The sequence below is a fragment of the Gadus morhua genome, chromosome 9, assembly GCF_902167405.1.
Source record: "Gadus morhua chromosome 9, gadMor3.0, whole genome shotgun sequence".
Lineage (NCBI taxonomy): Eukaryota > Metazoa > Chordata > Actinopteri > Gadiformes > Gadidae > Gadus > Gadus morhua.
The window spans coordinates 23,147,209-23,160,820 of NC_044056.1; the positions used below are offsets into that span (position 1 = coordinate 23,147,209).

At 43.1% G+C, this 13,612-nt stretch overlaps 1 protein-coding gene across 2 annotated transcripts in view; it reads left to right on the forward strand.

Moving 5' to 3' along the window:
• Positions 1–8,210: 8,210 nt before the first annotated feature.
• Positions 8,211–13,612, forward strand: part of ano3 (anoctamin 3) — a 34,227-nt gene continuing 28,825 nt past the window's right edge. The window contains exon 1 of one of the 2 annotated variants that reach the window (XM_030365508.1): positions 8,211–9,109. In XM_030365508.1, the coding sequence (XP_030221368.1) occupies positions 9,064–9,109 (46 nt within the window). In that variant the 5' untranslated portion in view covers positions 8,211–9,063. The remainder of the gene's footprint in view (positions 9,110–13,612) is intronic. The other variant, XM_030365509.1, reaches the window with a different exon arrangement.

Here is a 13,612-nt window from a genome sequence, read left to right on the forward strand (position 1 = left end):
AAAAATACAGAAATAATATTTACCTTCTAGCTCTAATCCAAACACCTTTTAACCATATCAAACTATTAATAAACTCTTCCTTTCGCTTTTGAGAAAATTGTTTTAGTATATTTACAGCTGTCAGATCAAAATACTAATACACCCCTATGATTAAATAGCTCTAAATTGGACTATAGTATGCCCATAGTAGTTTATGCATAGTGGTGCTTTGAGAATATTTGTTATAACAATTGGTAAGTGTATTTTTTGTAATTTCCAAACTGTACTCCATATACATACTTATACTGCCATACATTACCCTACTGCCGTTGTTAGTCATCAGAAACTAACAGCCTGACTGAGTGTATCAGACACCCCATCCCGGCTGGGTTAACCTCTCTCCCTGTCTCACTGAGGCTTGAGAACAGACCAGCACAGCCTGGTTCTTAAAGCACAACAGAGCTATACCTTTAGTTCACAATGAATAATCCATGATGGAGGATAGGAGGAAGACTGAGCTGCTAATCAATCGATCAGGACTAATGTACACTTAACACCATCAACATGACTAGGCTCCAGCTGATAAATGGACAGAGCTAACCATATATGTCTATGGTGCTAACACCAGAGCTAAACATATGTTTATGGTGCTAACACCATCAACATGACCAGGGTCCAAAGGCTGAATAATGTACAGAGCTAACCATATAAATCTATGGTGCTAACACCATCAAGATGACCAGGCTCCATTGAGCAAACGCTGTGGACCCTAACACATTTCGGACGCTTTTATTCTGTTCTTATTAAAGAGGTGCAGTTGTGGTTTGGTCTTTAAAATAACTGCAAATAGAGAATTCACTTGGACCATAACTTTGAGTATAGGCTAGGTTGATACTTTTTGAATACTAAATAAATGCAGGTTTAGAGAAGCTTTATTTTGTTTGGGGGGGGGAGACTCTAGGAGTCCCACACCAGAAACCGCTGCTCTGTACGCACTCTGCTTCCTGCTTCCATTTGCTGTAATCGATACATCGCTCGGGCCGTGAATCACAGAGAAACAAGGAGGGGGATCTTCATGTTGAGGTTGTAGAGGTTATATATATAGTTATGTTGTTATTGTACCACAGTTTGGTGAGTCATGTTGCGTGAAGCTCCGCTGCGGCCCCCCGGCCCCCCCGGGGCCCGGCTGTAAACTCCCCTCTGTGGGACTAATGAGGCTGGGGGGGTCACATGGCCAGGCTCGCCCTCCACCACCGCACAGCGACCGGGAACACATGGACCGTAGACACGGGCAGGACGCCCGCACGACCGCAGCACACTTCTATATAGAGATGTGGTCATTTATTTACAGATGCAATATGGGATGCAAACTTTGAAAAAACCCTCGGGGGGCATGTTGTTGTTGTGGCTAACGAATACTTGAGGATAAATATGATGTAATGTAGGCCATTCAAATCATAACACACGTGCTCATCCGAATACAAATCTTAATTATAAGTATTATAAATTATAAATTCTATACAGGAATCACCACCATGTTGAAGTGACTTCTTCTGAATATCAGTTTTCCTCATTCTTAATTGAATAGCCTTACAGGCTGGTCTTACATGCTGGCATTGCATGAGGAAAGGAAATTCAAAACTCTGCCTTTGACAGGCCAGATCCTGGGTGATTGTGTGATTAATTTCCCTGCTGTACTTTTGTCAATGCTTTGGTGGAGATGCATCTGTCACCCGCACACAGAACACATTTAGAGCAACGTGTAAAAAATGCATTCATTCATTCATGGCTGCTAGATTTTGCAGTGGCAGTATGCGGTCGTCTAAGGTGCAAGTTAGTTTTGAAACAGCAGCCATTTCTGCGTGGTATTATTTTTCATTAGTGTCAAATATCAGAGGGCAAAGGGAATGTTGCAACAAGTGTTAAAAATGGATGAGCCAGGCAACATGAGAGTGATTAAGGCGCTTGCATTAGAGATGATCTTCTGACTGTTTAACTCAGCCTCTATGTTAGTCTCGTAAACAATGTGAGCATATACAAAAGGATATAGCAGGAAGGGGAGACGAGGGTTAACATATTATGTAAATAATGTATTAGCACCGTTGTGACCATTATACTTTGGCATACTGTTTATCTAATGAGGAATTCTAAGTGATAGTGTATAATCATAGTGCATGTGTTTAGCCTTTCTAAGCTACATGCATGTGTGTGTGTGTGTGTGTGTGTGTGTGTGTGTGTGTGTGTGTGTGTGTGTGTGTGTGTGTGTGTGTGTGTGTGTGTGGGTGGCTGTGGGTGTGCACATATGAATGTGCATTTGTGCGTGCATGCATGAGTGTTTGTGTGGGTATACACGTATATATGTGTTTATGTGTGTGTATGCTCCTGTGTGTGTGTGTATGTGAATGTGTGTGTGTGTGTGTGTGTGTGTGTGTGTGTGTGTGTGTGTGTGTGTGTGTGTGTGTGTGTGTGTGTGTGTCTACACCTGTACGCCTTCTGTCCTGGAGATGGGGTTTCCGAGCCCCTGCTGGAGCGTGCGGCCCCCGCTGGCTCCAGGAGGGCGGGGCCCTGCCTCTACAAACCCAGCATCAGTCACTCTGTCTCCTGGAGCTCCTTGGGGGCCAACGCCTCTCTCTCGGGGGCCACGGACTTCGAGAGTGATCAGGACTCTAGTAAGTGCAGCATCGGGCCACAACTACTTAATGATCCAATCTAGTATTGATATCTGTTTTATTAATGAAATAGGATACAAGCGGCCTTAGGCTCATACACTGCCGGTCCACTTGGATCAATACATTTTGATCAATTGCAAAAGTAGGTTCTGGAAAAGAACATTTTCTTTTTACCTATTTAAGATCTATTTACCAACCGTTCTACCAGTGGTTCAGATTTCTATGATCAGTCGATGGTCGTTTTCCCATTCTGCCCCCCACCAGACTACCACACAACATGCACACTGCCTAGTGAGAGGCCAATACCAATGTGTTCTCCACACCTTTCTGACGCCTCGCTGGGTGTCAGCCTGTCCATCGTCTACCCTCCCCGCACCACCCCCGAAACCACCACTCCCTGTCCACCCCACCCCTCTCCTCCGCCCACCCCACACCTCCGTCAACCCCTCCCGCCCTGCGGTCCCGGCAGCAGAGTGATGACCTCTGTGCTGTGGAGGTCTGGTCGGTGATTACCTCTGACTAACGGTGGAGGGGGTTCTGATTGGCCGTGGAGCTTCCCTCTCCATGAAATGTGCGAAAGGGCACATCAGCATTTTCCCATCAGCGTCTCCTTTAGAGCACTTGGGAAGCTATCCACTGTAATCCAGTTAGACTCTGTTGAGCTGTCGTTGGGCTTTTCACAGTCCACTTACAGGCTCCTACAACAATATGCACGGGTTGAATGATTTCCGAGAGCCTTTCTAGTGCAACGGGTATCTGGATGTGCTGTTAAAGGGATGACCTTTAACGACCACCATGAGGGCTGATGAGGGCCGTTTACACTTGCTGTTTGGTAACTGACTCATTGGGAATATTGTCCTGTGCAGCTACGATAGAAGTTAGGAAGCAATGGCAACAGACATTCAAATTCAAACCTGCTTAATAAAGATTTATAGTCTTTATTGAGATATTTATTGATATTTATTTATGTGTTTACATGTTATTTTTTAGCCATATAATTATATATTTATCTATTTATTATAACTTAATTAACCGTGACATTCTTAACAAAATCAGCTCTAGGGGCCCTATTATATGATATAACATATGATATAATAATAATAATAATAATAATAATAATAATAATAATAATAATAATAATAATAATAATAATAATAATAGATTCAATTTATATAGTGCTTTTCTCACACTCAAAGTGCTAAAAAATGTAATATTTTAAGATATGATTATTAATATGTAATAATATAGATATGCGGTAACTGTGGTTCTGTTTAATGATATACGCAATACATTATAAACATTGTTTCTTACCAGTATTGTATGCATTATCGTTATCGACTTCTGTTTCTAATATGCATGTGTCCCCCCGGCCCCCGTTAATATAAATTGCCATGGACTGTATTATGCGTTACGTGTTTAGTTTGCGTGTGTTTAAACAGATGGACGCCCACACGCGCGCCCGCATTCATTAATTATTTTACAGATACACACGCAAGCCCGCATTCATTCTTTCTTTTTAACACTCACTCGCGGTAAATCAATGTTTTCTCACAATCAAATACTTATCAATCCTAAAAGTTATGGGCATGTACACGATGTCTGTGTCAAGAAAAAATATGTGTTTGCTGTACGGTGTTTGCTACGGAAGAGGATTAGGGCCACACATGTAAAAAAAAATTAAGTTCTGACTTTATTCTCAGAATTCTGAGAATAAAGTCAGAACTCTGACTTTAATCTCAGAATTCTGAGAATAAAGTCAGAATTCTGACATTAATCTCAGAATTCTGAGATAAAAAGTCAGAATTCTGACTTTAATCTCAGAATTCTGACTTTTTTCTCAGAATTCTGAGATTAAAGTCAGAATTCTGACATTAATCTCAGAATTCTGAGAAAAAAGTCAGAATTCTGACTTTAAAGTCAGAACTACGGGTATCTGTAAGGACCAACCTCCGTGGGAGAGACACTTTGCATTATGCAGTAGGAGGAAACCTATGGAAAGCCAAGAAGGCCGCAATCCGGCCCTAGAATGGCGCGGTAAAAGTGCACGTCCCATAGCCAACTCACCAAGCTCACCAACTCCAGTATTCAGAATTCAAAGCATTTATTCACAAATACGTTCTATTTTTTTGACAAGCGGAGCCGACAGTCCTGTGCAAGTATGCAAATTAGCCATGTGCGCCAAACAGAAGATAGACGCAATGTATAGAACTGATTGTTGTGCATTGTTGTGGATATGTAGGCTGGTTAGATGTGGTTGTTTGTGGTCTTAGTGAAACAGCTTTGCCTTGGAGTTGGAGAAGTTGGAGTGATTGTGTGAATGTGCGAGAGAGAGCGCACCTGCCGTGGTGATGTTAAGCTTGTTGTGGGCTTATATGTGATCAATGATGTATCTGTCTGATCGTATTAGCTGTAGATGGATGGTTAAATAATGTCACAAGATCGGTCATACTGCAGGCTCTCATTTGCAAATGCACTGATTGTGTGCCCGTCTCCAATATGACCTGGCATTTATTCAGTTCATGTTCTTCTGAGTGCGCAAGAACGGTGCCAATTATTGTCGTGTTTGCATTGTAATGCACAACTTTGCCCCTCCCTGTTATAAAATAACGTGCATCCCAACAACTTTAGCCAATGCAGGCTCCTATTGCTTTACCAGTGTGTTTAACGTGTGTGCGTGCGTGTGTGCGTGTGTGTGTGTGTGTGTGTGTGTGTGTGTGTGTGTGTGTGTGTGTGTGTGTGTGTGTGTTGTCATGTAGGCTATAGATATAGATTGATTGTCTTGGCTTGCTTGCATCCATGAAATATTGTAATGTTATGGCCTAGCTGGCTACTGCATATCGAGAACAATCTGGGGATGAGGGCATCCCCGAATATTGACGGGTATTTCGCACACTGCCATCTCAATATGACTAATAGCCGCGGCTATTAGTTCCGTACGGATTCCGTACGGAATACTTGCACTTTTACCGCGCCATTCTAGGGCCGGATTGTGGCCTTCTTGGCTTTCCATAGGTTTCCTCCTACTGCATAAAGCAAAGTGTCTCTCCCACGGAGGTTGGTCCTTACAGATACCCGTAGTTCTGATTTCAAAGTCAGAATTCTTACTTTTTTCTCAGAATTCTGAGATTAAAGTCAGAATTCTGAGATTAATGTCAGAATTCCGATTTTTTTCCAGAATTCTGAGATTAATGTCAGAATTCTGACTTTAATCTCAGAATTCTGAGACACAAACCAGGTATTTCCTGGTTTGTGGCGCAAGTGATTTCTGAAACTGCAAAATAGCACCAGGGAACGTTTGCGCCAGAACACGCCACCTCCTTTCGCTGAACCGCCCCTTGGGGCGCAAGATCATTCCCTAATTTTCCGACGCGTGGCGCAAGAGGGAAAATAACACTCTGCGCCAGTTGCAAACTAGCAATGACACATGCGCCAGTGATTAAGTCAATTGCGCCAGATGCAAGATAGGGCCATAGATGTCTGTTTAATGTTGCAGCGTCCAATAATACAATTGACAACCTAGTTCCACAAGGGGGCAGAATCTTGTTTTCTAAAATCTCGCTCCTTTTGTTACTAATCTGACCTAAATCTCAGAATGAAAGTGCTGAATGGATGAGATGTAAAGCAATAAATAAATGTACCCTATTGTCGATTCATGGCTTTTACAGATCAGGTCAATAGATAGCCTCTGTGTAACATGAATGATATGTTTGGAACACCTGATGAAGAGGGTAATGCTTCACAAAGCAGCATTGTAGAGAGAGCATTGTTCACGATGAGGTCAGACAGGCCTGTTCTCATATCTGTTCTATAATATATATTGACTGCTGTCTGAAACATGTCTGTGCTCTCAACAAATCAAACGGTGTCCAGTGTATCTAGAAGGACTTCATGATAATGATAGATGATAGCCTCTGTGTACTTAGAGGCAGATTTTCAGACCACGAGGGCTGTATGGTTAACGCCTGATGGTGGAAATGCTTCACAAAGCAGCATTGTAGAGACAGCATTGTTCAATCTGCCTGATGAGGAGGACAGGGGTGACGTTTCGGAGGTCAATAAGCAGAAGGATTGACACCCATCAAATTGTGGGATTTGATGGTTTTGATGGACGCAATTTTTAATGGAAATCTACATATGTGTACAGAGGCCCATTTCCAGCAACCATCACTCTTGTGTTCTGGTACATTATTTAGAAAATTGTGTTAAAAGGCTAATTGATTATTAAAAAACCCTTGCGCAATTATGTTGGCACAGCTGTGTACTGTTAAATAAAAGTGAGTTTTAATGGAAACCATGAAATTGCCTGTGTGACCCCAAACGTTTGAACGGTAGTGTAGTGTGTATCAATACGCATTTTGTATCTGCGCAAAGTCATTCAACAATATAAAATGAGTGTCAAAGTATATAAATTAACGTCAGATGATGTGACGACTGTTACAACCACCAGGGGGCAGTATTGTGTCGTGTAAAACTCGATTTATCTTTCGTGAGTTATCTAAATCTCAGAACGAAAGGGTAGAATGGGGTGAGATTTAAAAACAATCAGAACGACTCTATCGTCGATTCAAAACTTGCTTATTCTGTTTATTCAGGAAGCAAGGGAAATACATCTACGTCAGTTTGCCAAGCCTACCATTCACCATGCATAACAACACAGTGGGAAGATGGAGAGGCATGCATGCTGTGCTGCTATCAACCATATGCTCCTTTATTCCAAACACCTTCTTGAAATAGTTGCACATGCACGCGTGCAAACACACGCTTACACACACACACACACACACACACACACACACACACACACACACACACACACACACACACACACACACACACACACACACACACACACACACACACACACACACACACACACACACACACACACACACACACACACACACTCATTGAAAAGCCCTCACGTGATTCAGGCCTTACCCTATGCTGCTGGCTTAACGCTGTAAAGACACTAGGTGATGGACAGGGGACATGGCCAATAAAAACACTTGTGTGTGTCCATATTATTGGTCTGATATGATCTATGTATTGCTTATTCAGTTTGTCATAATCACGTTTTTTTGTAATCTTATCGTTTTTTTGAGTGTTAGTTAATTTATTATAAACGTCCGTAATCCATAATGTTACAGAGACAGGTGTGGTTGTTATTGTTAAGAGGTCCCAACCAACAGAAGCTTGCAGTATTTTGCGCTATTCGATGTACTGACATATGACATTAAATTGAGTCAGCAGAAAAACAGATGCCATTACATTTTCAGGAGGTAGTCCTATGATTTTGCAAATTTATAAATATTATTATAATATATGTGGAATCATCTATAAGCAGTAGGCTGTCACATTTATAATGAATACAGATATCACAATTGCGTGTGTGTGTGTGTGTGTGTGTGTGTGTGTGTGTGTGTGTGTGTGTGTGTGTGTGTGTGTGTGTGTGCGCGTGTGCGTGTGCATGTGTGTGTGTGCGTAGGCGCGCACGCGTGCGTGCGTGTGTGTGTGATCCGTCATCCATCGCCATAAAACGGTTGTATTTTGTTTCGTTTTTTTGACTTTCAAGTGGGTATGCAGGAATGTGTGTTGTGTTTAAGTGCATTGAGGGACCTCTGCCACTGCTCACAAACCCATCGTCAGCACTTGGACGAGCGGTTTGGCTGCAGACAGTTATTACGACGAGTTATTGATCTTCTCACAGCTTGCATTTAACTTGATCGTTCAGAGGTCTGACTATTCACACTAGTCCTATTGCCTTCCTCCAACAGTAACTTATTGGGTAGGGCTAGCACTGCGGGTGGGTGGGGGTTTAACTCTCTTTGGGGATTGTGGTTTGAAAAACCTGACCGTTTTTTTAATCGACAGAAATCTACGTGTTGAGGAGTTTGCAGTTTTGCTAAGGCAACAGCACTGCAGACTCTGTGTTGCATAGCCTACTTTGTGTTGGGGACCGTCCGTTGCCGACTGTCTGTTGCGGACCGTCTGTTGCAGACCGTCTGTTGCGGACTGTCTGTTGCACACTCTGATTGCAGACTGTCGGTGCTCATCACCAGCTCCGTGCACTGGTCCTCCTGTCACAGGACCATCACTCTGACATTCGCCGTCCACGGTCATTGTACCAAGGTTACCCAAGGGATGTAATTCAGCAGGCAGTAACAGCGACAACAGAGTGTTGTGATGGTTAATCACGGATCCCCTCTTCATTATGTCACCATGACAACAGCCGCGGACGGGGGAGCGTGCGGAGAGTAGACAGGTGTTGGGGTTTGCGCATCGCGAGTGAGATCGTCGGCAGGATGGGAGCCGCGGGAACACCTACGCAATCCCACCTCAGAGGCTCAAGTGCTCGGCATCCTTTCTTTTTTTAATACGGAATATCTCGTGTCCGGTTAGCCGATCAAACGCCACAATGGTGCACCATTCGGGGTCGATTCAGTCCTTTAAGCAGCAAAAAGGTGGGTTATTAATTCTGTTTCATTGCGTGTTGACCGTATCTTTGGACAAGGTGTTGACGCCTCCAGCACTTCTTTTTCTTGTCTGGCAGTAGTTTGTAAATATTGATTGATAATGAGTGCACTCAATGCAAGCTTTTACAACCACTGTAGAATTGTGACGCAGAGTTGTTAGTTGGAATGTAGTGTTAACCTCGTTCTGAACCTCCGCGTTATGAGGGTATAAGCTATCACTACTAATGCCCTTTAAATCAATTATCGAGTATCATTCCTCACTTATATTCTCAATTTACTGATTGTGCATACATGTATATATTTATCTGTATTGAAGCAATCGTGAAATCATAAAGTGAATAATGTTTTGACCTATCATGAACACTGTTTGTAATGAAAGGATGCGGTTCATTGGTAAAAGAAAACAGAATATGTGCAACACAGTCGTGGTGAACAGAGTGCGGATAAATCCCGTGTGAAAGGTTCCCTGTGTGCAGGGTGTATTTGATGTTGAATATCAGTATCATGTGGGGGCAAGGGGGCAGCACTCATATCTCTCCTGTTCTCATATGTGTTCTATAATATCTACTGAGTATTGTAGGAATTATACTTCTATTTGTTGCAAGATAAGGTTTCACAAACTGCCCTCTGTTCCTATGGAGGTTGCTGTCTGAAACATTTCCATGCTCTCAACAAATCAAACAGTGTCCAGTGTATCTAGAAGGACTTCATGAAGATGTTTGTCAATAGATCATAGTGTCTGCTAAAAACACGAGAGCCGTGTGGTTACCACCTGATGCTCGTAATGCTTCACATTACGAAATGAAAGGCCGTTAAATCTGCCTGATGAGGAGGACAGGTGAGACGTTTAGGGGATCAATAAACAGACTGAGGAACGCATCAAAACATGGATCGAGTCAGACACAAATACACAGAGATATATTCAATACCCAGTTTGTATCAACACAGACGTTCAACAATATAGAATGAGAAATAGCAAGAAACTTGAGATTATATAAATATAAAACAGACCAATAATCACTACAATCTATCTCTATCTATGTATTATAAAATCTACAGGAACAATTTCCAGTGGGCTGAGAAGGAAAGTTATCTGATCCTTGGTTTCACCTCGAGCCTGGCGTGAGAGCCTCGTCTCCCAGCAGATGGGAGGCAGAGTCAGTATAGTGAGAAGTCAGTCCACTTACAGGCCGGCAAGGACCAACGCAATGCACATCGCTCTTATTAATGCGCAGAAAGGCCTGAGCGTGTCTCTGCCAGGTTGTTATCGTGAACGAGGGAGGATGTGTCTGGCGAAGAGAATCCTCAGCTCCTACACGGGACTCAATGAGTTGCCTGCAGCATGACCTTTCAGAGGCATATGCATGTGTTATCCACCCATATAGATGCAAAGACATAGACAACATAACCTGGGCAGATACTCGGTGATACTATCCATAGAGTAAGCCAAGAGACTCATGGAAATAATATAGCATCTGAAGTCTTAAATATAAATAATTAAATACCTGATTAAAAATACATCACAGAATGCATCCTGCATGCTGGCCAGGTCCTGTTTCCTATTGCAATGAGATCACAGAAGAGTGTCACTCACCAGGAATCTGATAGAGGATGAAAGATCAATATGCTATATTAGATGCATCATTCTGTATATTGTCTCAATAGTTGTGAGATGATTGTTACGGGATACTAATATTTAAATGGAAACATAAAAACAAGTAGGCCTAAAGAGAGGAGATCATCACAAATATAATCTTGACAAAAGCTGTGTATGTGTGTATTTGTGAGTCTGTGTGTGTGAGTCTGTTTGTGTATTTGTGTGTGTCTGTGTGTGTGTGTGTGTGAGTGTGTATTTGACTGTGTGTGTGTGTGTGTGTGTGTCCATGTGTGGTTGTGTGTGTTAAAGTGATTGCTATCAGGGGAAAAAAAATTGCTTAAATCTTAGATTGTACAATCAGTAGCATGCCACCTGTCGGCTTATGCAAGCAGGCAGATGGTTTGAGTTCGAGACCGCACAAATAAACACGGTTCGGGATAGAAAACCACACTTCAAATGTTAGGAAAAAACGATATAATGGAATATTTTAATCCTTTAAAAGATCTACCGTGCACACATGAGTACGATGCCAACTCTGGGTGATTTGCAGCATGGTTTTAAACTGTTCAGCTCCCAATGGCTGTACAGATGAAAGATGTGGTGCAGTGTGGAACATTTCCCAGGCCCTGAGTCCAGAGGTGTTTATGGATAGGTATTCCTGCTGGACTCACCCACAGCTGAGGCTTCGTAGGGGGGGGGGGGGGGGGGATTACTACATTGCAGGCAATATTACAACAAGAAGAAGAGTGAGAAGACATTTGTCTTTTTAATTAAGTTCAGATGGGAAATGGGAAAACACAAGCGCGCTGACGTCAGGCGGGATGTTAATCTTCTCAGACGATGCAGTCCAGGGGTTGAGCCAGGAGGCTTGATAGGATCACCCAGTAAACCAGCCAGTAAACCATCGATGATGAAACAAAACCATTAAAACAGAAGTGCCATCTGGTGTGAGGGCGGGGTGCTCACAGATACAGAGCCTCACCTGGCCGCATGTATCTTGGTAATGATAGCCAAGTAATTACATAATTAAACTGGGTGTTATCAGATTAATGCCCACACACAATGATTGGACTGTAATCACTTAGGTTTGGGGCCCTTTGTGGATATTGCTGACTTATTGGATGACTCAATCGTTATATGTGCTGAATGGATTATAAGTTACTTTATGTGTTATTTTATGAATTACTTTATGAGTTACTTTATGAGTGACTTTATGACTTGCTTTATCCAAAGCATCAGCACATCGCAGAAAAACAAGGGAGTGCGGCTACCGTGCATGTAGACTGATCACCCATGCTATGTGCAACACAAACACACCCACAAACACATACACACAAACAAACACACACGCGGGCACACAGACATGCATACGTTTTTGCATGCAATACTATCTGCCTGTATCTGTGTGTACACGTGTGTGTGTGTGTGTGTGTGTTTGTGTGTGTGTGTGTGTGTGTGTGGTGGTGCCCTGAACAGCCCCTCAGATCCCCTGGCGTGTCGGGGGCTTCTAAGCAGGGCGCCGTGTGGAGACCCCGGTGGGCTGGAGCGCTGCGGCTCCCAGCGAGCCAAGAGCCCACCGATGAATAATTGAGGTTCTGGAACATAGAAGCATGAGCTGGAAGAGCCCACTGACCTGAATTATCCCCCAGCTTGCACCCCAACAAACGTGTACAGACGAGCGCTATATATAGAACCTCTTGCTGACTTCAACCTGGCCCAGATTCAACATGGACTGGTCTGATATTATTTTTTTAATTCCCTGTCATTCATGGGATGCGTCGTACTTCGGGGGCACCACCCCCCCCTAGCCGAGGCTGTCCTGATCCTGGCAGTTCATGTTGTTTTTTCTCTGCAGATCAGTCTGCCCTCCATCCGTTGAAAGCCTCTTCCAGAATTTACAAATTGATAGAACCAATCAGAGCTAGGGGGAGGGACCTTGTTAATGCTAACGGAGGATCGCAGTCGGCTGAATACAAACACAATGGCAACGCCTGAGGAAGTGTAGAAATCTACTGAGTAAACTCTGCATGGAAGGCTGTCCTCAGAGGAGAACTTGTAATTATACCTTTGTGTATTAGCAACCATATTTGAAAATCTATTAGTGCAAGGCCAGGCTTGTACTCATTAAGAAAAGTAAACTTGAATATCTGGAAGGACTCATTTTAGGTCACCCTACCCTCACACACTCACACACACACACACACACATACACACACACACACACACACACACACACACACACACACACACACACACACACACACACACACACACACACACACATACGCACATGCACACATACACAGACACACACACACACACACACACACACAAACACACACATATGAGGGTCCGTATGGGACATTATTCAGAATTAGCATGCGCATATGAAACCAAACTAATTCCCATACTATACTGAAAACTCCACACACACACAAGTGAATGCTTGTACATACACAACTGAAACACATTCACTCAAACAACTGAAAATATCTCGTAACAACTAGTGGAACCTTTTACATAAACTACTGAAATGCTTTTACACTTACTAGTAAAATGTGCTACAGATTCAGGCGCTACACTGATGTCATACGGCCCGTCATACACACACATGCACATGCACACACACTCACATGCGTGTTCACGCACACACGCGCACACACACACAAGAGCGTAAACGCTCACACATACACATACACACACACACACACACACACATACACACACACACACACAAACACACACAAACACAGGCACGCTGGCACTGACACACGGGCCAGCGTAAAACCACACACCACATAAATCTTTTTTAATCTGCTGGCGCAAGACCCATGGAGGAAAAAACTGCGTCGGGAAGATCAGGACGTCCCTGGCAGGGTCAAGACCTCCCCTCA